Source organism: Chrysemys picta, chromosome 1 (genome assembly GCF_011386835.1).
Source record: "Chrysemys picta bellii isolate R12L10 chromosome 1, ASM1138683v2, whole genome shotgun sequence".
NCBI classification, from domain to species: Eukaryota; Metazoa; Chordata; order Testudines; family Emydidae; genus Chrysemys; species Chrysemys picta.
Window position 1 is genome coordinate 127,177,358 of NC_088791.1, and position 23,990 is coordinate 127,201,347.

General features: G+C 42.2%; 2 protein-coding genes across 13 annotated transcripts in view; one reads left to right on the plus strand and one right to left on the minus strand.

Moving 5' to 3' along the window:
• SMC1B (structural maintenance of chromosomes 1B) overlaps positions 1-698 on the minus strand; it is a 78,910-nt gene extending 78,212 nt beyond the window's left edge. For 6 of the 7 annotated variants that reach the window (XM_065570074.1, XM_065570056.1, XM_065570081.1 and 3 more), the window contains exon 1: positions 333-677. In XM_065570074.1, the coding sequence (XP_065426146.1) occupies positions 333-441 (109 nt within the window). In that variant the 5' untranslated portion in view covers positions 442-677. Of the gene's footprint in view, positions 1-332 lie in introns of all 7 variants that reach the window. The other variant, XM_065570090.1, reaches the window with a different exon arrangement.
• A 57-nt stretch (positions 699-755) lies between these two features.
• RIBC2 (RIB43A domain with coiled-coils 2) overlaps positions 756-23,990 on the plus strand; it is a 30,206-nt gene continuing 6,971 nt past the window's right edge. Inside the window, exons 1-5 of one of the 6 annotated variants that reach the window (XM_065570170.1) lie at positions 768-1,011; positions 6,347-6,428; positions 8,585-8,677; positions 9,943-10,287; positions 11,039-11,157. In XM_065570170.1, coding sequence (XP_065426242.1) covers positions 9,951-10,287; positions 11,039-11,157 — 456 coding nt within the window. In that variant the 5' untranslated portion in view covers positions 768-1,011; positions 6,347-6,428; positions 8,585-8,677; positions 9,943-9,950. Of the gene's footprint in view, positions 1,012-1,108; positions 1,275-3,011; positions 3,408-6,346; positions 6,429-8,584; positions 8,678-9,942; positions 10,288-11,038; positions 11,158-23,990 lie in introns of those variants that run through there. The other 5 variants (XM_065570168.1, XM_005299932.5, XM_005299930.4 and 2 more) reach the window with 5 other exon arrangements.

The window sequence follows — 23,990 nt, forward strand, 5'->3', positions numbered from 1 at the left end:
TGATGAACTCCAGCTTGTGGAGCTCAGGCTACGTTGCTAAAACCAGCTGGGTAGACACTGGGGCTGGGCCTCTTTAGCGCATCCCTGACTTCAGACCCCAAGTGCTGTGTCCACACTGGGGTTTGCGACGCTGCGGTTACACCAGGGCCAGCGGGGTAGTTGGCATTCTGTCGGTGGGATCAGGGCAGCTGCAGCCACCACCCCCTCGGGTCTGGGCAGGAGGCGAGTCGCTATCCCCTAGGTGGGGTAGCTGTCCGACCCTCAGGCTGGGCCCAGCCCGGCAAAGCCCTAGTGCCCCGTGAGCTGTGGCCTGCCCTGCCCTGCTGCCCTACCTGATCCGTTGGGGCCAATGATGCAGTTGAATCTCATGAAAGGGCCGATGCTCTGCCGCCCCCGCCATGACTTGAAGTTCTCCAGCAGCAGCAGCTTCAGAAAACCCATCCCCGCGGGGAGGGGCGAGCCGGGACCCCAGAGAGGTCGACGGCCGTTAATGTCTGAAACTCCCCTCCCCTGAGAAGTTGGGTTATGTGGGAGAGTGCGCGCGCGCAGGGGGTGGGCAGGTGTCACGCGCCCCTTCCGCGCCGCGCGCCTCCCTCAGGCAACCTGCGGCTTCACAAAAGCGGGAGCGCAGCGCGAGACACCGAGGCGAAGCCGCCTCGTGCTAGTCCTCGCGGGAAAGGACGGCTTGTCTCGCGAGATTTCTGAGGGGAGCCGGGACCAGGGAGGAGGAGCCAAGCGGGGGCGGGACCTGACCGCGGAAATCAGGGGGGAGGGCTCGTTCCCTTAGCAACCCGCTCTGTTGACATCGCCCGGCGGTAGCCTGGGGCGGGGAATAAGGGCCCCGGGAGATCGTCGTTGTTCGGCCTTGGTGGGACCTCGCCCCCCGCGGGCACCATGCGCAAGCTGGGCCTGCAGCGGGACCTGGCCGAGGCGGCTGCGCTGGAGCGGAGGCGGCAACGCGAGCTGCACAGGCAGAGCCGCATCTTCAACGCCCGAGTCAGGACCATCGGGGTAAGCGGGCGGCGGGGCCGGCCAGCGGGAGGCGCCTTCCAGGGGAGCGGGGCGGGGGCTGCCGCCTCGTGGCACTATCTAGGGGCGGACTGCCCCCCCCCCACGGGACTGTTGGGTGCCGACTTGTATGGGGACCGATTAAATTAATGATCATGCATCGGGACCACAAGTACCTGGAAACGTAGCTTCGTCCAGGGACCAGTAATACCCAGGAGTGACAGTGTTGCGGTTTTTGTCCTGGGGGCTGAAAGCACTTTACAAAGGTGAGTGTCTTTATCCCCAGTAATAGACGGGGAAGCACCGAGCCATGCTGGGTGGGCTCATATTTAGAAGGCACACACTCCAATTTAGTTAGCCTCTCAACATTTCCAGTGTTGGAAGATTACCTCTGCAGTTCTTACATGTGTAGCCCATCCTGCTTCCATTGAAACCAAGGACAAAACTTTCTTTAGTGGAAACCGAATCAGCCCCTGTGTGGGTATATATTTAGGTTGCGTTTACACTACTCATACCACTTGCGGTGGCTTGTAGGGTGTATGTAGCTACACGCCACAGTGACAAGCAGGCAGAGTCCACACTGCGGTGTGTAGCTGCTTAGCTACTCATGTCAGTGAAAGGCTGTACAGCAGGGGTGAGGTAATGGGGAGCTGCTGGTGCCTTTCCCTATGGCAAACATACCTTTATATCTATAGGGCTTGATTGCCCACTACCTTGAACCTTAAGTCAAGGGTGGCCAACCTGATCCTGAGAAGGAGCCAGAATTTACCAACGTACATTGCCAAGGAGCCACAGTAATACATCAGCAGCCTCCCGTCAGCTCCCTCTCCCCACTCCCAGTGCCTCTCGCCCACTGGCAGCCTCCCCGATCAGCACCTCTCCACACCTCCCGATCAGCTGTTTTGTGGCATGCAGGAGGCTCTGGGTGGGAGGGAGAGGAGCGAGGGCATTGCAAGCTCCAGGGACAGGGTGGGAAGGGGTGTAGTGGGGGCAGGGCCTGTGGCAGAGCCAGGGGTTGAGCAGTGACATTGGAAAGTTGGCACCTGTAGCTCCAGCCCCAGAGTCAATGTCTATACAAGGAGCCACATATTAACTTCTGAAGAGCTACAGGTTGGCCACCCCTGCCTTAAGTAGTCATTTACACTAGTGCAGAGCAAGTGGAAGGTGGACTTAAGACACTACCAAATCAGAATGATAGCAACACTGCTGTAAATAACTGCACAAGGTACTGACAACTGAGAATCAGACCCATTATGTGTCTGTCTCTTCCAGTTATTTCATGGTCTGTGACACGTTTTTCACAGCCGTTAAGGAACATTAGAATATATAACCTTCCTTCAGTGTTATTAATGTATTAACAACTTTTTATTAGTATCACATAAAACTAGATTCAGAATTGGTGAAATCGGGTTCAGTCCATTGATTTCAGTGGATTCGACCTGTTTATGACTGGTCTGAATTTGATCCATAGAGTGTTAGGGTTGAATTTTTTTACTATCAATGAGTCATTGGAAGGATAATTTCACTTAGATTTTCAATAAATCCTTGGATTTATGCCTGGGGCCTTTATGCCACAGACACCTTAGTTACGAGGACTTGTGGCACCTTAGAGACTAACAAATTTATTAGAGCATAAGCTTTCGTGGACTACAGCCCACTTCTTCGGATGCATATAGAATGGAACATATATTGAGGAGATATATATACACACATACAGAGAGCATAAACAGGTGGGAGTTGTCTTACCACCTCTGAGAGGCCAATTAATTAAGAGAAAAAAAACTTTTGAAGTGATAATCAAGCTAGCTCAGTACAGACAGTTAGATAACAAGTGTGAGAATACTTACAAGGGGAGATAGATTCAATGTTTGTAATGGCTCAGCCATTCCCAGTCCTTATTCAAACCAGAGTTGATTGTGTCTAGTTTGCATATCAATTCTAGCTCAGCAGTTTCTCGTTGGAGTCTGTTTTTGAAGTTTTTCTGTTGTATATATCTATTCCAGTGACATAATCATAGGACCTAATCACATCAGCCATACCATCAGGGGCTCGTTCACCTGCACATCTACCAATGTGATATATGCCATCATGTGCCAGCAATGCCCCTCTGCCATGTACATTGGCCAAACCGGACAGTCTCTACGCAAAAGAATTAATGGACACAAATCTGACATCAGGAATCAAAATACTCAAAAACCAGTGGGAGAACACTTTAACCTGTCTGGTCATTCAGTGACAGACCTGCGGGTGGCTATATTACAACAGAAAAACTTCAAAAACAGACTCCAACGAGAAACTGCTGAGCTAGAATTGATATGCAAACTAGACACAATCAACTCTGGTTTGAATAAGGACTGGGAATGGCTGAGCCATTACAAACATTGAATCTATCTCCCCTTGTAAGTATTCTCACACTTGTTATCTAACTGTCTGTACTGAGCTAGCTTGATTATCACTTCAAAAGTTTTTTTTCTCTTAATTAATTGGCCTCTCAGAGGTGGTAAGAAAACTCCCACCTGTTTATGCTCTCTGTATGTGTGTGTGTGTGTGTGTATATCTCCTCAATATATGTTCCATTCTATATGCATCCGAAGAAGTGGGCTGTAGTCCACGAAAGCTTATGCTCTAATAAATTTGTTAGTCTCTAAGGTGCCACAAGTCCTCCTGTTCTTCTTTTTGCGGATACAGACTAACACGGCTGCTACTCTGAAACCTTAGTTACGAGGGAATAAAATGGACCAGTGGTCCATCTGATCCAGTATCCTGTCATCAGTAATGGCCAGTGCTAGATGCTCCTGAGGAGGGTGCAAGAAATCATGTACACCTCTACCCCGATATAGCACTGTCCTCGGGAGCCAAAAAATCTTACTGCGTTATAGGTGAAACCACATAATATCGAACTTGCTTTGATCCGCCGGCATGCGCAGCCCCGCCCCCCCGTAGCACTGCTTTACCGCGTTATACCCAAATTCGTGTTATATCGGGTCGCGTTATATCGGGGTAGAGGTGTACTTGGCAATTGTCGGACAGTCTGCCCACACAGGTAAAGTAACTAGACAACTGAAGACCAGTGTCTTGCACAGGGACATTCATCATTTGGCTTTTGCCATGACATATGTGTCTACCACATGATTTTAAAAGTTTAAAAGATAAATCCTCACCTGATGTAAATCTGTATATCTCCACTTAATGGAACTATTCTGATCTATACCATCTGAGGATCTGGCCCAAAGACTTTTGCACTAGTATATTGAATCAATTTGCAGGCGAGACAAACATAAGAAATGAAAGATAAACCTAACAAAGGATTCTATAAATGTTTTTGTTGGTTTAATTAAAATAGTGTAATGTATTCACCATGTGAAAGATAACATTCGGAGTGGGGGTTGTCCTGTGCGCTGAAATTAAGCATAGCACAAAGTAGAAAGATCCTGCAAGCCTACAAAATATACAGTATATTCGTGCTTCCAGTCACATTTTTAAAGTGCCCGTATACTACATACGGGCATAGATTTTAATATTATCAGTTCTGTTTAGCTGCCTCTTCTGAAGAAGTTTGAAGCAAGCCAGTATCTGACTTCTGAACACTCCACAAATGTTGGAAAAGAGACTGAATCAAAAAGGGCAGGGAGTGTGCAGAGTGGTTCACTGGCATGGGAATGGGAGTCTGGAGACCTTATCTCTAGTCTTAACTGCCATTAACTTGTTGTGTGATCTTAGGTCAATTACTTTCCCTCTTTATGCACCTTACCTCATCTGTAATACGGGGTTAATTATGTTTACCAGTCTTTGTAAATATGCTCTGAGATATTTAGCTTTTTTCATTTATAGAAGAGTTAATTTAATTTAGAGCTCATTCTTCTCAGCATCAGGAATTTCTGAAAAGCATGCAAATACACAACCAAATCAAAAATGAATATGAATTAACATATACACAGTATGAATATGTACAAATAAGGTGTAAAATTACAAATAAAGAAAGATTATTATAAGAACAGATTAGAAAAACCAGTTGGAAGCCTCAGCATAGCAAATAATTCATCACTGCAATTCTATTGATATCTTGGCATGCAGTTAGTGGAATGACTAGCATTTCAGATGCTCTCAGGTTGGGATTCTGGACAATTCAGATGAGTACTAAAGATCTGTGTGATTTGGAACAGTTCTTTTCTGGGTATTTTCTGGACAAGAGAAAACTGTTCAGAGAAGGTATGTAGCTGGTACAGTAGTTCAGAATTTGTATAATCTGTCCAGTCTTTATCTGTCCATTTTATGCCTAGAATCTACCAAAGGAAGCATGTTTAATTTTTCCTTAACTTATTACTGAAATTGTAAAGAACTTTATTAATCAAATATTTCCTTATAACAGTTTATATTTAGAATCCAGTACTGCATGGTTTTGAACTTTATTTATCATTTGAAGGTATTCTAGGACTTCTGCTGCTTTCATACATCATAAGATCAGACTTTGTTTCTTCACCTAATCAGCATATTCAGCAATCCTAGGCAGTATCGCACCATATGTTTTTACTACTGTGATCTGTTTTGAGGGCACTTGCTTAATCCAAATACAGAATAATTAATACCTAGCATTTTTCATCCAAGGATCTAAAAGTGCTTTACCAAGACAATTAAGGATTATTATCCCACCTTTATAGATACAAAAAGAGATTAAGTCACTTGGCCAAGGTCACACAGAAAATCTGTGGATGAGTCAAGGACAGAACCCCAGTTGCATGCTGAAAACACCAGACACCATGCTTCACACTGTGAAGGTTGAAAATTCCCTCTTACCGCCATCTCCGCCTCCAACAGATGTTTGAGTCAAAATGGTACATTTTACAGAAGTGCACAAATGTTTTAGAACTGAAAACTATTATAACTCTTAAGTGAGTGTCAAAAACCTTTACAACTATTTAATATATGTAAATGGATGAAAGATAAGTAACTTAAGTAGGAATGTCCTCTACAGTGGAAGAAACATTTCATCTAATGTATTGGAGCTCAACCTAACCTTGTAATGTTATTTTGTTTCGGAATAAGAATGTACCTGTTGCTATTAGTATGAAGTGAACAAACAGGAAGATTATTGTTGGATTTTCTTTTTGCAGCCACATACTTTAAATAGTAAAGTGCCTGTAATTTACCATTAAAGCCATTTCACTGGCAATAACGTAATTCACAGCTGTCTAGAATTATAATTTTGCAAGGCAAATACATTCATTTCTGGCTCAAGTGGACATTTTAATATACAAGGTTGGACTAGAGCCGGTAAACAGTAAATATTTTCAATAGAATAAATAATTTTTACAGAGTTTAATTTTTTTCATTATAATAGGTTGATAAGGATGCTTTGGATACTCAAATCAATGATAAGAAGATTCAAGAGGCAAATGAGAAAGCACGACATGAGACAATTGGTATATTTATTGCTATATAAAGAATACAATTTTATATTAGTATATGTAAACATTTGTACGCTGTTTTGCAATCTTTTCTCTCCATTTTCTCCTTTTTAAATGTTTTCACCAGTCTTTTCCTGAATATTTGCTGCCGTGGAAATATAGGCCAAGATGTTAAAAATTGGTACCAAAAGTTAGGCACCTCTATAAGTGGTCTGAAGCCTACTCCTGGGGGAATTCTGCGCAGCTCTGCATGCACATAATTCATGTGCTGCACATCATTTTTTTCCCCCCACAGGCAATAACTTCTGCCAGAAAGTTGCTGCAGTTATGCTTTTTGCCTACCAGGGGTTGGTGTGGCACTAGAACAGAGCAGCCACTCCCGAGCAACCCCCAGCTGCGATAGGGAAGGGAAGAGGATGCCTTCTTCACAATGCTGGTGGGGCTAGGTCAGGAGATAGGGGATATGAGGGGACAGACAGTGTGGGGCACATGGGGCTGCTGGGGGGGGTCACAAATGGGGGTTCATAAGGGTTATTGGGGGAGGACACACTGGGGCAGGGGCTGAATGGGAGTGGAGGCACAGAGCCACATAGGGACAGGGGGAGGGATGCAGGGACACATGGGGGAAGGGGAGTGGCTGAGTGGGGCCAGATGGGGAAAGGGGGAGGGGATGAAGGGCCACATGGGGAAAGGGGGAGGGGGTGGCTGAGTAGGGGCACAGGGCCACATGGGGATGAGGAGGAGGTGCAGGGACACATGGGGAAAGGGGTGTCTGAGTGGGGGTACAGGGACATGGGACAAGCGGGTGCAGGGACACATGGGGATTGGAGGAGAGGGTGCAGAGACACATAGGGTGACTGAGAGGTGCAGAGACACATAGGGTGAGTGAGAGGTGCAAGGGGACAGGGGAAGATGTGTCTGACTGAATGGGAGAGGCCAGGGGTCAGCCAGAGTCTGCCTGGGGAGGCTGCCTAACAATTCTTCCCGGCCGCCCCCCCCAAAACCTGTTCCATATTTCTCCCATCCACACCCAACAACCCTCCAGGTTCACTCACAGGCTCCTTCCTTTTCCCTCAGCTCCTCTGTTACCCCTGACTCCCCCAAGCCTTTGCACTGCTTCTGGGAGGGGGGGCTCACAGTTCTGTATTGTAGTTGAAATGAATTACACAAAGTTCTGTATTTATATGCCTAGTAAGGAATCTATTTGACAAAAAACATTTCCTGAATCTTTTTCATTGCCTGTATTATTAAAGACATACTTGCTGACAGGTATTTTGAAATAAGTTACCAGAATAATTGAAACTGGTGTGATTATATTGTGTTATTTTGACAAATAAAATATGTAGAATTTTGCAGAATTTTGAAATATTATGTTTAGAATTTTTAATTTTTTGGCACAGAATTCCCCCAGGAGTAGAAGACAACGGGAAGTGTTGGCTTTTCAGCCCTTTTGAAAATCAATTTAACTTAAAACATATCAGTAGTCCCAATGAACCCTGTGCGGAAAGTTAAGCTTATGCATAGGGCTACGATTTTGTCACAGAGGTCACGGAATCTGTGACTTCCAGAGACCTCGGTGACTTGAGCTTGCAGCGCCTGGGAGCTGCAGGTCCCCCCATTGCCCGTGGTGGCTGGGAACTGAGAGGCCCCAACTCCCAGCCACCAGGGGCAGAGCAGGGAGTGTCCTGGGAGCTCTCAGCCGCTGTGGGCGGTGGGGGTGCCCCACAGTTCCTGGTTGCCATGGACAATGGATGCCCCGCAGCTCAGAGCCCCGGGCAAAGGCCCTGCAGCTCCCTATTTGTCATGCATATTTTTAGTAAAAGTCACGGATAGGTCACGGGCTTCCATGAATTATTTTTTATTGCCTGTGACCTGTCCGTGATTTTTATTAAAAATATGCATGACAAAATCTTAGCCTTAATTATGCATAATACTTTAAAGGATCAGACTTAGGATCCTCACTTTAGGCACTCATTTTGAAAGCATATGCTGTAGGAATCACCTACCGCTGTATCAGCAAATAAAGATACATATGCACTAAAATGGTAATAGTTATCTGAGTAAATTTGTATTTCCTTGGTTCCACATTTAGTTTCTAGATATAAATTAATTTCATAAACCTTGTCCATATGTGAGCACATGACTGATTATGTTTTTCCCTCTTAATTCAGACATACAAAAATAAATAGGATATACTTTCTATTTCACCTTTGAAACAATATCTATCATCACTTGAGGGGGAAAAGATTTTTTTTCCACACTGGGTAAATATTGCCGTACCTACTTAGGTGAAACTTCCACTAAAGTCCATGGAAGTTTTCTATCAATAAGGTCTTTAGGGTTTAGCCCACTCTTTATATTTGGATTTTTTTTTATAGTACATCATGTATATGCTACATGCCATTAGGAAAGTGTATTTTAATTAATCTGATTCGGGGGTGGGGGTGTAAAGTACTCATCAATTTACTTGGGGAAGGCTGTACAGTTCTGCAAATATTAATAGAACCTGTGCCACTGAAGCACATGCATTGCAATAACTCTTTACTCCTAGAGGTGCTCATTATGGACAGCCATCTGTATATAGATTATTTGTGATAGAAACATAAATAATCTATACCAGGGTTGTGAGTAGGAGCCATTGCTGAGTCGGGGCATACACACATAATTATGCTGACCACATCCCCTGACCTCGAGGCTGCACCATGGTTTACCGTGGTTGGAATGCCCCTCTATGGTTTCATTTACAAAGGGCCCACAGAGTAACCTCTCTGTGGGTTCAAGAATTGCCAAAATATAGTAGCCAGCTTCCGCACTGCACAGCCGCTGCTGGTCATGATTTTCCTGGCAGGCATTGATTCACAATATCTAACAGAATTTGCCCTTTAGGAAACTTCCAGAACACACGCATTCTGACAGAGGCAATGATATTTACTTGTGAATTATAATTAAACTGTTAGACTGTGTACTCCGTGGGATGGGATCAGTTGCAATGTTGGAACTGGAGGAGGGAATTAACAATAAACTCTCCAAAAAGGGATGGTGTTTGCCAGTATTTTTTCCAAGCTATATCATTGGTGGTACATCATTTTAGAGCTCATGATTAGTTATTTTTATAGTTTCTTATGTTCCTAATAAGTAACTGTGTTTCAGTCACTACTGCAAATTAGTAGTAGATGCTGAGGAATTGCTCTACAGTACCTAGGATTGATATGCTACACAAAATGTGATAAAATAGACCTATCTAATTTTATTAGCAGTCTTATCTTCTGTCTTTATTTTATGTATATTTTTTTATTATATTTTCCAGCAAGTTTCTGGTGCCAAAAGTGATTCTTAAAAATTGAGAGGTTTTATAATAGTGCTATTCAATCAGTTTAGAAAAATCATTTGCCAGCTTTGACCTTCTAAATGACTTAAGTCTAGTAGATTTATTTTCTAGTCTTTTTTTCAAGATCACATTCTTCATTTTTTACAACCCCCTGTACATTTTGAATCTCGCAGTTTCACCTTGTTTATAATCTTTTTGTAGCTGGTGAAATGAAGCAAAATGACAAGATCATCTGTATGTTAGAAGAACGACAGAAAGAGGACATCAAAAACCTAAACAAAGCTGTCACTGAGTTTCAACAGAATTTTCAGAAGCCAGAAACTCGGCGTGAGTTTGATTTGTCTGACCCACAGGCCCTGAAGAAGGATACTCCTGCTCGCCTCTCTGATAATGACCCTCGATGTACTATATCTGGCTTGCAGAAGTTTCTAGGAGAAGATTTAAACCATGATCGGAGGGTGAAATTTCAAAAGGAGCAGTCAAGAGAATGGTCTCTACAGCAACAGAGAGACTGGAAGAATGCATTAGCAGACCAGAAATTTGCAGGTAACAAACGAAGGTAGAAGTTTGATTTTCATGCTCTTTTTTTTTTTTACAAGTTCTACTGTGAATAATTCGCAAAACTGTAGAATATCCCATTATGCCAGTCTGTGATATAGGAAAATTTCAGTGTATTCAATACTCATTTCATAAAAGTGCTGTTGGAATTTTAACTTCACATAGACATCCTCTACAGACTGACAAAAATGAACTTGTTTTAACGTCTCAGTTAAAGTACCTGTATTGAGAACTTATGATGATCCCATGAATTTCTAATCTTCTTTTCCCCTATACACCTGAAATTGAGAGACTGAGTGGTTTAAAAAAAGCTTGTGTATTTTCAATGTTTGATTCAATGAAGTCAAGGTGGTTGTTATGCTTTTATACTAATGTTACAGTAGATAAAATGAAGCTCTGATTTATTTTTTAGTTTCTGTCCTGAAAAAAAGTGTTTTCTGGGGATAGTTACAATATTTTTTAAAAACATTGTCCAAACAAGTTTTGAACAAAAGAGTAAATAAAGTTTGCTTCGTTTTTTACATTTCTAACCTGGATTGCTTGATATGTTAATTTACTGACTCATTAAATATTCTATGATGACAAACCTTAGCCATGGAATTTGGAAAGGGATACATGAGGTGGCTTTCTGTTTAATATTATGTGAATAGTTCATCAGCTAACAACTGTTTTAAAATGACAATTATATATGCATGGATGATCAACCTTATCAACTAAATTCTGTTTTAATCTAATTTAGAGGATCTCCATGACAAGAACAGGATAGACCTAGATCAAAAGGCTATGGAGCTACAAAGAAAAGACGTAGAAACCAGACAAGCTGTTTGTGCAGCTACCAAGGATTTTAATAGAACCGAGGTAAATTAATATTGGTTATAAAGAGGAAGGAATTGAGCAATTATTTTTTTTGAAAAGTCATGTAACAAAGTACAATGAGTAATGATGTTGCCAAAAAGATTTGTCAGCAATTGAGTTCAAATGTTATTTTAGTAATCAGAAAATACGTTTTATGCACTTCTCTAAAGATATCCTCGGCCAGTTTCCAGGAGCCAGCAGGGGAAAATGTCTGCCTAGACTGGAGCTTTTGCTCAGCCTCACTAAAAACTGTCAACATCCACTTGTACTAACACCACAGTTTTTTGTCTCTGCATGGCTCATCCTGCTCTTTAACATCATAGTAGCAAATGGATCTGGTTTTGAACTCCCCAGACTCACCAGAAATTGTGAAGAATCAGAGGGTCTCTGATAGCGCTGTGCATGGCAGCATGGCAGCATTCGAGAAGGAGTAAGTTTACAGTAGGCCTGGAGCAAGTCTACAATATGATAAAGCAGATAGCTGAAGAACAGATCCTGCTTATGAAAATATCATAGCAGGGGTTCTCAAACTGAAGGTCAGGACCCCTCAGGGGGTAGGGAGATTATTACATGGGGGGTCGTGAGCTGTCAGCCTCCGCCCCAAACCGCGCTTTTCCTCCAGCATTTATAATGGTGTTAAATATATTAAAAAGTGTTAGTAATTTCTAAGGGGGATTGCACTCAGACGCTCGCTATGTGAAAGGGGTCACCAGTTAAAAAGTTTGAGAACCACTGTATCAGAGAATATCTCTGAAATTAAAACCATAACTGCAGCACACCAGTTCAGTTTGCAGGGGCTAATCTCCAGGATCAGGGAGGCAGAAGTTAGAAGACAATATGAACTCTATTATGATCCGTGCAGACCAACCATGTCTGATCCAAAAGCTGAAAGATAGAATCGATCTGTAAGGACAGTCCAGAAGAAATAATTTGAGGGTGGTTGGATACCCTGAGGAAATGGGAAAAGACCTGTACAACTTTTGTGTAAGACACTATTTGAGATTCTTTCCTTATACCCAGACACAGAGCTGAATATAGAAAGGACCCATTGCTCCTAGCCCCAAACCCTCGACTAATTCCAAGCCAAGCATTTATATTAAATTTTCCAAAACACAATGTGAAAGAATCCATTCTTTAAAAAAAAAAAAAAAAAAAAACCCTGAGAAAAAGGAAACCTGAGCTGGAAAGGGCATAGAATAGTGGTATTTCCCAACTACAGCCAGGAGGTAATTGAAAAAAGAGCCCTATTAAATATGTCAAGGAAGCAGGCCAAGGAGAAAGGACTGACCTATTTTATAGCCTTCCAAGCTCTTTTTAAGATCAAGGTGGATAGCCAGGCCCTTAGCTTCTCTAAACTGGGAGTAGCAGAGAACTACATTGTATTGTTTTTCTATAGAACCAAAATTACATTGCCATGGGATTTGCTATTCAACACTTGTGATGCTGGGTTGTTGTTGACAGAAGTGAAGGGACCCAGAGAAGTGCCCACCTCAGCTCTGTACCTCCCATATCCTCCATTGTACCCATATTTAAAGCCAGGCAGAACCATCAGACATTCATAGACTCAAATCAGCACAACACATCCCACTGAGCAAGAATCCGGACCAACCTGACTCCAGTGGAGACAGTAACTATATCCTATACACTCTTTGAAACACCAGGTTGATTGCTTTGCTTAACAAACTATACGAATTGCAGTTGGTCATCTATCAGTCCAGATCTCCTGACTGTATTTCTTCTAATAATGGTTATGGGCTTTTTTCCCCATTGGTTTTGTGCTTCCAGAAGGAAGAGGAGTGGGGTGTGGGAAGGGTTGCTTTACTTAATGCTTTTAAGAACAGCATACTGGTAATGTATTCCATTTAAATTGCAGATGTTGATATTGGGTAACGTTCACAGGGATGAGGGCATTATTTCACTTCCGGTGTGTTTTTAAAGAGCTGGCCATTGGAGAGCCATACACTGGGATTTTGGACCGACCTGTATATAGGAGGTGGTAAAGTAGTTTCTTGTTTCTCATCCCTCATTTTTCCAGTGGATCCACAAGCAGATATATGTCTGGTAGGACTCTAGCCTCCGATGCATAGTTATGTGCATTTAGACCAGAAACCTTATTTAAAATGTATTCAGCAATGTTCATCCTTTCCCCCCTTATCTCCTGCCTTTTGTGTGGGGAAGCACCAAGGGGCAGGATTGGGCATATTCATATATTTTGCATTTGATGTGGAACAGAGAGGATGTGTTCATTCAGGCTACCCCTCTAACTTCCTGATTTTTTTTATCCCACTCTGACTTGAGAGCATTGGTCTTTCACGCCTTTGCCTTATTTTACAACCCCCTATCCTACCTCCTCTTAACTCTTTCTTACCTACTTAACCTCTAGCCACTCTAGCTTCTCTTCTCCATCTAAATGCCTTTGTGACCAGTGTCCCAGGGGGGCCACACTGAGGTTATTTAGTTAGGGCAAACTGTAAAGAATGGGGCAGACCATCCCCAAAGCTGGTGGATATTTCAATATTCTATCAAGCCAGCAGAAAACAGCTTCTACAATACCTTACTGGTTGCACAGAAGCCAAACAGTTCCCTTATAGCAACCCAGCCTTGGACTTCCACCCAGACACCTAAGTCAAATATGATGAGGATTACTGAAAATCTTATTCATCATGTAAGAAAGTTCTACTAATCCCAAAGGCTCGGACACATTACCTCCCAAGTTAATGAATATTTCAGATCTTGCCCAAATAGACGCTTACAGCCGATTCTTATTAACTGAACTTAAATTTATTTAAAAGAAAAGAGTATATTAATTAAAAGATCAGTATACATACAAACATAAGTACAGTTCTGAGATTAGTTTCATAGTAGAGATGGTGAGCTTTGGAGTAGCAAAGAGTTTTTAGAATTAGTCCATAGATTCAGTACAATGTTCATTTTCAGGGTGATCCAGGTGGGACTGGAGATCTCAGTTTTATGCATAAAGTATCAAGCAGATCTGAGAGAAAAAGGATCATGACCCAAGGGTTTTTTATACAATTCCAGGTGTTCTCTTGACAGTTCAGAGTTCTTAGGCGAACAACAGACAATCATTGAGACTCTGAAGGAGACCTATTTCTGAAGCATCACAAGTAATTAGCTACACAGATTAACATAAAGCAATTGCCTGTTTTCCACCATTTGCAGGTGATTTGCTATATACTTCAAAGAGAAATCAAGACAGTGATATCACTATATTTGCAGTTCATTTAAATGTTAAGATTTCCTTTGATCCCTGAATTAACAGAATCCAGTATAGACAGGAAATTTTCAATTACATTAACCTTTAACAATATATATTACTCCTGGAGGAATTTTTGCATCACAGCGCATGCACAGAATTCATGGCCCCCCACAGATTTCTTTGCTTCCCTGCAAAAAAATGACTTCTGATGAGGAAGCAAAGGGAAGCCACAAGAGCAGTCACGCATGCCTCCCCGGCAGTGCAGGCAGGTTGGTTTGGGTGCCCGGAGCAGCCGGTAGAGACATAAATCACCGCTGGGGCAGGAGGGCTGGGCAGTTGTGAGTGTGAGAGAGACACTCTGACCCTCTCGCTCACTATTGCGGCACACTCAGCATGGAGGGGCAGGGCTTTGGGGTGTTTCTGGGGAGGGAGGCATGGGACAGGTTCTGTCCACTTAGGCAAAACAGAATGTAGCAGCCTGCCTGCTTAGTGAATTGTTCCCATTGTTCTTAGTGAACCCCCCAGGAGTATAAAACAGGTGTAAAAAATTTTTAAGACTCCTTTGCATTGCCAAAGTGGTGTAAAGGTGCCTTATTGTAAAGGACTGTGAGGCCTTATAAATGCTTATGGTGCTTTAGTGATTAGAACTGGTTTACATTTTTGGACTGAAAAAATTTCCTATCAAAGTGTGCTCCATCAATTGTTTGCTACTGACCTTTCTGGAGATGGTCAGGAGCTAATATAAATTGTGAATTTGATTCCCCAGCCCTCACTTGCTCATCAGTTGCTATGATGTAACACTGAGCATATGGCTGCATATATTTGTTGATTAATAACTAGAAGTAAAGGGTCGATACTAGCTACATTACTATTAGACAGAGAGGGTATGGGGATTTCCTCCAATGCTCCCCATTCTCATCCTTCATCCATTGTATTGTAGTTTAAATAAATTACCAAAATAATTGAAACCAGCATGATTATATTGTTATTTTAACAAATAAAATATGCATTATTTTGCAGAATTTTAAAATATTGTGTGCAGAATTTTTAATTTTTTGGTGCAACATTTTTAATTTTTTTTGGCACAGAATCCCCCCCTGGAGTAATATATGTAAACACACAAAAACATTATCTACCAATATGTCCCTAAAGGTTGAATTTGGGTCATTTATCCTGCAGGATGCTTCACCCTTTCTGGCCACGTTTTTCAGCCTTATGAACCCTTGTAGGTATTCTTCAACCTGGACTTCTCACCCTAGCTGTACCTCTGAGTCTTAGTGGGCATGGCCTAAGATGTTTTTTGGGACACTTCCCCCTGTGAGTACCTATGGCTAATTTATTTAAATATGTTTCTTGGAACATAAAAAGGAATGTTAACTCTATAAGAAGGAAAAATATGAGTCTCACTTTAATGAACTGTAAATGGATATAATATTCCTCAAGGAAACCCATCTCATTGAGTCTGAGGTGAAAAAGCTTTAAAAAGACTGGATTGGTAGTGATGCTTTTAGTAATTAAGCAGCCAAGGCTGGGGGCAGGAGTGTCAATCCTGTTCAGTAAAACCTGAAAACACACAAATCCTATCAACTGATAAGACACGTAGGGAAGATTCTTAATTGTTAAAGTTTGCATCGCCGACATTACATACACTCTTGTAAACATCTATGACCCTAACAGAGATGATTCCTCCTTTTTCAATTACTTATTTTCAAAATTGATTCCTTCCTAGAAAAATTGATTATAGTGGGGGACTTCAACAAGTGTTAGAACTGCTTTTGGACAGGTCAAGCAGGCCTCAGTGATCCCCATCCTCCACTAGGCAGATGATTATTATCCAGATGGAGGAATTGGGTTTAAAGGACATATGGAGGCTGCAGCAACCTACAGGTAGAGACTATACTTTTTTCTCACCTCCACACTCCACATACTCACAGAATAGTTATTTTTTGGCAACAGGTAGCTTGGTAGCTGTGTCATTAACAATTAAATAAAAGCCATTATGATCTCTGATCACACCCCTGTGATACTGTAGCTCTCATCTCCTAAAAAACTAGGCTACCAGAAGATGGTGGTTAATACTCCTCTTTACTTCTAGATGCAATTGAAAAAGTTTGTGGGGAAGAAATGACTTAAGGAGCAGGATAATATCCTATTCCTTCCACAAAACGACAGCAGACAGACTGAGCTGATGACTTTAATGGAAAAGCTCAAGGAGGCAGAACTCAGCTATGCTGATTACCCCTCTTTGGATAAACTCTGAGAAGTAACTAGTCTCAGATATGAAATTAATAAAATAACTTCAGTTCAGGCTGAATTTGCATTGTTTAAATTAAAACCAAGCCTGCTGGGAATTGAGCAATTAAAGGTGGGGAAATTATTAGCACATAGACTTAGAATGAATTCATTAAAAACTAAATTCCCACTCATTTCACTGAAGTCAATGTCAGATACTCACGAATCTAAAAAATTATTAATGAATTCTCCAGATTCTACCAATGCTTGTATTTAGAAGAAGACCCCTGATGATCAGTTATTTGATGAGCACACCCAAAAATCAGCAATTCCCCCAGCCAACTGAAGAACAAGAAATTTGGCTCAATTCCCCGTTCCATACCTCTGAAATTATGGCTACCCTAGGCAACATGAAATCAGGTAAGGCCCTGGCCATAGACTACTTTCCAGATGAATTTTATGCCCAGTTCAAAGCCACCCTGGCTCCAAAAATGGCTGAATTATACACTGAAGCTTTTGGCAAAAGTACTCTGCCCCCTTCAATGAATAACGCTCTAATCTCAGTCATCCTTAAACCTGACACAGATGACCAATATTCTTAATCAATTCTGACATTAAAACATTTTCTAAAATTCTACCTGGATGATTAGAAGAAATAGTGAGGTACATAGCACACCCAGATTAGGTGGATTTTATACAAGAGAGACACAGGTTGGGCAACACTTGTCATCTTATCAGTGTGCTAACCCCTTGAAGCTGATGGCTGTTCTGTCACTGGACATGGAAAAAGCCTTTGATAGAGTAAATAGGAGGTATTTGTTCCTCATCCTACAAAAATTTGGATTTGATCTCTTTCATTCCTAGATTAGACTTTGTACTCCAATTCCAGCTCCCATGTTGTAACAAATAACTACATTTCCCCTCCTTTTAGTCTCCATCGTGTTATTAGACAGGTCTGTCCCTCCTCCTATTTAGTTTGACTTTAGAGCCATTGGCAATACAAATTAGAGCACACCCAGGGATCTGGAGTATAAAAATAGAGTCCCAGGGGATGAAAATACGTTTATATGATGATGATTTATAAACTGTTGAATTGTCTGGGAAAATCTCAGGATACGAAGTTAACAAGCACAAGTCATAGGCTCTCAGTACCTCTTGGGAGGTGCATAATGTTGCCCTTTTAGATAATACTTTTCTCTGGCAGCAGCCAAAAATCAGGTTCTTGGGAGTCTTCTTTCCTATGAACATGAAATAAATAGTCAAAATTAATTTCAGTCTAATCACATACATAGCTTTGGATTTACATAGATGGCAAGCCTTCCTCTATCACTTTGGGGTAGAGTTAAAAATATTAAAGATGAATGTCCTCCCAAGACTTCTATTTGATCTAAGCTCCTTGCCAGTTTATATTCCCCCTTCTGTTCTTTTTCAGAATTAATAACATTTTTAAGACTATTGTGGGGTATAGGGAACAAAAGCCAAATTATCCTTTGAAAAATGCAGCTACCTGTCAATCAGGAGACTTTGGTCTTCCCAACCTTAGGCGTTGCCGTGTATCCTTAATCTTGAGCCAAGTGACACAATGGCTGACCTGCGCTCTCCCCGAGCTTTCCATACAACACCCAGGCTTCTCCAGCCTGGCTGTATACAGAGGAGGAAACCCATCACTACAATGATCCCTAAACTTGGACTTCTGCTGTGTCCTTAGGGAGAAGATAGTCACAATTTTGACCATTAGGAAAGCCTGGTATCTGGTTGCTTCTAAGTTTAAATGTCATCCCTTATCACATTTAGATTCAGATAACTCCAAAATTTTAATTGCCTATAAATCCGTCCTGTAGCCTGACTGGATTCAAAAAGGGATGAACGTAAGCCACCTATCTGAAAGCAATTACTTTATGTTTTTTCCTCGCCTTAGGGGGAAATTAAGGAACCTCAATACCTTTAATTTAACTATGCCCTGCAACACCAGTTTGGGCCAGATGCCTCTGCAGCCTAAGACACCCCTGGCTGCTGGAGCTTTCTGAAAAGGTTATATTTCCTGCCTATCAGGCAAATTGGCAATCAGCAGTGACTGGGAACATGAGCTGTGAATTTCCATTACCAACATTCCGTGGAATCAGATTTGTTCCAATATACACCATTTCTGACTAGAATTGAGGTTAAGATTGATCTAGCAGAAAATCCTTTGGAGGATGCACTGGACTCCGTCTAGACTTTTCAGGTCTGGAGCAGTCACATCTGACAAATGCTGGTGCTGCAAGGCTGCAGGCACTAACTTGTACCACATGCTGTGGGACTGCCTTTTGATCTATTTTTTTCTGGACAGAGATAAATATTTGAGCCAATTTCTTTCTCTCCATCAAGGTGAATTTCAGGCTGGCCAGGCCATGCTAGGCCTAACCAATTTGTCTTGGAAATGGAAATCCTCTGAATTTTTGGTTGGGTAGAGCTCTGATCGTAGCCAAACATCTAATTCTACAACAGGGGAAGTTCCAAATACACCCAGCTCCCAAGACCTGTACTCTGATTTGGTGAGCTTGGTAGCAATGGAACAAATAACAATTTGCACTCAAAACAACCAAGATAAGTGTATGGTTATATGGTCATCATTTTTGGAAGAATTAGAATAATCAATTAAATTCCCTCTGGGGTAATCTTTTTTTGTGGTGCCCTTCCAAAACCCTAGACCTCTCCCATTTTCTCAACTCATCTCTTCCTTCTCTATCCTATTATTCCTTTCTTAGCCTCTTATGTAGCTGTCTGGCTTTCCTTTGGTCCTCTTTTCACTGTCAACACTCTTCTTTCTCTTTATTTCTCTGCTGCCATCTTTCTTCCCCCTAAAAGGGAATAATTATGATGATTAGTTTATGATCTTACTTTAAAAGAGCCCCAAACTGGGACTGAATTAAAAAAATGACTATTATTAAATAATTGTACAGGCAAATCTCTTTAACCAATTAATAATGGTCTTTGTTTCATTATTCTTTGCCCTTAATTAAGAAGTTTGGTCTCACCTACATTGCTGTATAATCTGATAATGGCTCTCTACTCCAGGTTAGGTAGCTAATAAAGATAAGAGAAACTTTTGTTAAAATAAACAGAATAGTCTGTATAGATATAGATATCTCCTCTGTCAAGATTCTCACTCCTAGATCTTAGCTTGTTATCATGAGGCACTTGGAACTTCCCAAACTCTTGAAGAGTTTTGGTCCCTCAGGCAGCAGTAGTGGGGTAGAGCACTGCTCAACTTAACCATTATCCTTGGTACTTTCCAGTCGGTTCCTTCTTGATTTCAGTCAACAAAGAAACTCCACGCAGGAGCTGCATCTCTCCAGTTTCAGCTCCTACCATTGTCAGTGGCATGCTCATAGCGCATCAGATATCCTTTCTGCATCCAGGTCTTTCAGGCAGGTCCACATGTCTTTTACCTTAGTTTTGTGAGATCATTTGCCTCAGGCTCTTTGGTCAGTGCTCAGCTGCAGCACTTTGGCTCCTACGCTCCTTTGTGGTACTTCACCACTTACCTTGGCACTTTGTTGCCTCTGTCTGCAACACTTTCATGTCTGCTCAGTGCCAGTTTGCGGGTGCTTGATGCTTGCCTCGCACTTTGGTGCCAATGTTTGTTGGCACTTGGTGCCTGTTTTAGTGTTCCAGAACCTTTGTTTGTGGCACTTCAGTACTTGTGTTTTGCATGTTTCTGGAACATGCCTTGGCACTTTTGGTGTTAGTTTTTATACATTCTTCAATGCCTGCTTCAGTGCCTCTGTGCGGTGCTTCAGCAATTCACTTTGGTACCCTGATATACCATCTTTTCAACTCAACCACACTGCTTTTCTTTCTTGTTTTGCGCTATGTTCTCGTTGCAGAACATCAGTCTCTTGTGGACCTAAGGAAGAAGGAAATCACGCAGTGGCTTCTAACCATGTCCTCCCAGCAAGGCTAGGTCAGTGATGGACAATCAATCCATTGCATTATCTGCTTTGGAGTTAACTGTAAAGTTAAGGACCATATGTCACCCTGGGATCTAAGAAAGAGTGGAGAATGCTTCTATCGGCTTGTCAAGATGCAGAGTTACACCAGTTTATCTAATGGTATTATTTTAAACTGATTTAGTTAAAAGGTGCAAAGTGCTATGTGGACATGCTAATTTTGGTTAAGCCAGATTTTGGTTTAGTGTGTTTAGTACAAACACATTTTAGCTAAACCAAAATAAATCACTCATAGACCAAAATAAAATGTCCACATAGGGGTTTGCAATGGTTTAACTAAACTGGTGCAAGTTGGTATGTAGACAAGGCCTAAGTCCTGCTCAAGGCACTCCAAGGAGACTCCTGTAACATTTGCCTAAGGCTGGCCCAGAGGGCTTAAAATGAGCCTTGATGCTTAAAGTCAGGAGTACTGAGCTTTGACTTATTGGCTGACGCATATCCTCTGCAGAAGCCAAGCCAGGTGGTGTTGAGAGGGAACCAGTAGCTCTCCAGATAGCTGTTATTAAAGCCACTGACTCCAAGCAAGGCTTGTGATTTTCCCCACCTGTATTTGTGACAGAGATGCAAACAGTAATTCTGGATTCTGGTATATCCTCAGCAATCTATCCAAGTCACTCTAGGTCATTTGCGAGACTGTCACAAGGCCTTCAGTAACATCGCCAATGCATTCCTTTTAGCCCTTTGTTGGGAGCAGTTAGAGTTCTCAACAAATTCATAATGCTTTTTAAACCAAGGCAGCACCCTCAGTGCAATAAGGTCTGGTACTAAGCACTTCTTAATTTGTTTGAATAAGAACTTGTATTTCTTGACGATTTCGGGGTGATTTCTTGATTGCCTTCATTTCTGTCCAATTCACCTTGAGCTTCTCAAGCCAAGGTCTGCCAAATAATGATGGATACTTTCTTTCAATCACATATAAGGGTAAAATGACTGATTGTCTATCTAATTGAACTTCCACCTGACGTACCCCTTTTGGGACTAACTTTTCGCCGATATAGGTCTTCAGAACCTTGGAGGTTTCTTCCAGAGGAACTTGTGACAATGTCTGGTGAAAGGTAGATGCAGAAATCAGTGAGATGGCAGCTCCAGTATCAAACTCCATTCTTGTAGGAACTTCTTCAATCAAGAGTGTGATCCAGATGTCATATCTAACTCCAGCGTGCAATAACCCGTGTAGTGCTGGTTCTTGATCAGTGTCATTATAGCTCGTACCATTTTCCATATTATGAATTCCCAGCTTCCATCCTTTTTTAGGTTCATCCTTCATAGGTTTCTTCTTGGATGTACAGTTACCCTTTGTTGCTGAACTGTGTGGCAGGTCACAGTAATGTGTCCTTTCTTCTGGCATTTTCTGCAAATAACCTGGCATGCCCAGCAATCCTTTTCAGCATGAGTAGTTTGTGCACCGTGGGTACATGGAAAATCCTTACGTTCCCATGATCCTCTGTCTTGCCGACGTAGGAGGTAACTTTCCAGTTCACACTAAATTCCAAATAATTCTTCCCTAAGGTTTCCATGGCAACTGCTACTTCAACAGCCTTCTTGAATGTAAGTGCTAATACAGTCGGTACATCTCCTGGACCTGGTCATTGCATAATCCAAAGACTAATTGGTCACGCAGGGCATCACTTAATATTTGTCCAAACTGACAATGCTCTGACAACTTCCTTAGAGCAATAGTAATCTGTGCTACCAACTCTCCACTGCTCTGATTTCGCTGATGAAATCGGTATTGTTCTGCTATCATCGATGGGATAGGAGAAAAATATTTGTGCATTGCTGCTGTAATTGCAGTGTACGTGGCAGTTCTGGGAACAGTTGGAGACAATAGGTTATGCAGCAGGCCATATGCCTTTGGACCCATTATTGTCATTAAGGTTGAAACTCTTTGTCTGTCAGGAATGGTGCTGTAGGTTACAAATTACTCAAAACATCGAGGTACACCACCCATGAGTCACGGCTGTCATCAAATTCATCAACATTGCTCACAAAAGGTGCCATTTCACTGCTGTCATTTTGAATTTTATGCCTCCTGGAAGTCTCTTCCACAGGGAAATCCCCCCCCCCTTTTTTTTTTTTAACTGTGCACTATCCTCACTGGATCACCCTCTGTTGGCTGTGTGCTTATACTGCAAAATGCAGAATTCTTCCTTTTGGCAGCACTGGGATCCCTCTGCTGGCTATAGACTCTCAGTGCAGGCTCAGCCGTTTCTCTCTCTACCAGCTTGCACACTGGTCAACAAAGATAGCTGCTTCCCCATCTCTGCTCTAAACAGTTCCAGCTGGAATTGCAGTACTTTTATCTTGGGTTGTATGTTTATTTGCCTAATTCCTCCTCTCTAGCTGGCTGGTTCACATTGTCCCAGAAGCAAAAACAGCAAGCTGTCACCCTGTGCCTCGAAGTGAATTTTGTCCCCTTTTTCAAAGTCTTATTCTTTGCTTACTTTTTCTTGTTGTTGTTGTTCTATTCAGGCAATGGAAGCACTGGACACTTGTTGGGATAGAAGGTCCTTGCTGCCAATGTTGTATTTTTGGACCCAGCAAAGAAGGAGTTAGATACAGACATAGAGGGAGCTGATGGGCACACAGCTGTCAAGCTGTGCTCCCTTTATTGTTCTAGCTGCAAAAGTGAAACTCAGGCTACATCTACACTACGGGGGGGGTCGATTTAAGATACGCAAATTCAGCTACGCGAATAGCGTAGCTGAATTCGACGTATTGCAGCCGACTTACCCCGTTGTAGGGACGGTGGCAAAATCGACCTCTGCGGCTTCCCGTCGACGGCGCTTACTCCCACCTCCGCTGGTGGAGTAAGAGCGTCGATTCGGGGATCGATTGTCGCGTCCCGATGGGACGCGATAAATCGATCCCCGAGAGGTCGATTTCTACCCGCCGATTCAGGCGGGTAGTGTAGACCCAGCCTAACAATAACATGCTTTGCAGTGGGAGGGGAGAGTGCTCAAATATTTAAAGGGACAGGACATCACAGATGATACGTAGGCTCCATCCAAATTATCCTTTCTATAAATTATTATTTATTTTGGGATAACTCCAGAACTAAAAGTGCTCACTAAAGTAAGGCTATTATTTATTTAGCTAAAAAGAACAGATGCCCCTCAGGTACACAAATCATATTTTAGATAATTGTTCATAAAGGTCATTAGGTTGAAAAGTTTTTTGTTTTTCTGTTTTCTTGGAAATGTATAATCCTTTATTCCTGGAATCAAAAGCTACTGACTTATGGGGAAATTCTTCAAGGGAGTAGATTTTGGGCCAAATCCTGGTCACAATGAAGCCTGTGGCAAAACTTCCATTGCCATTGACTTGAGTGGGTCTAGGAGTTAGCCCTTAATTCTTGCACATAGAGATGGCAGAGCTAGTGGCTGATGTGTCTA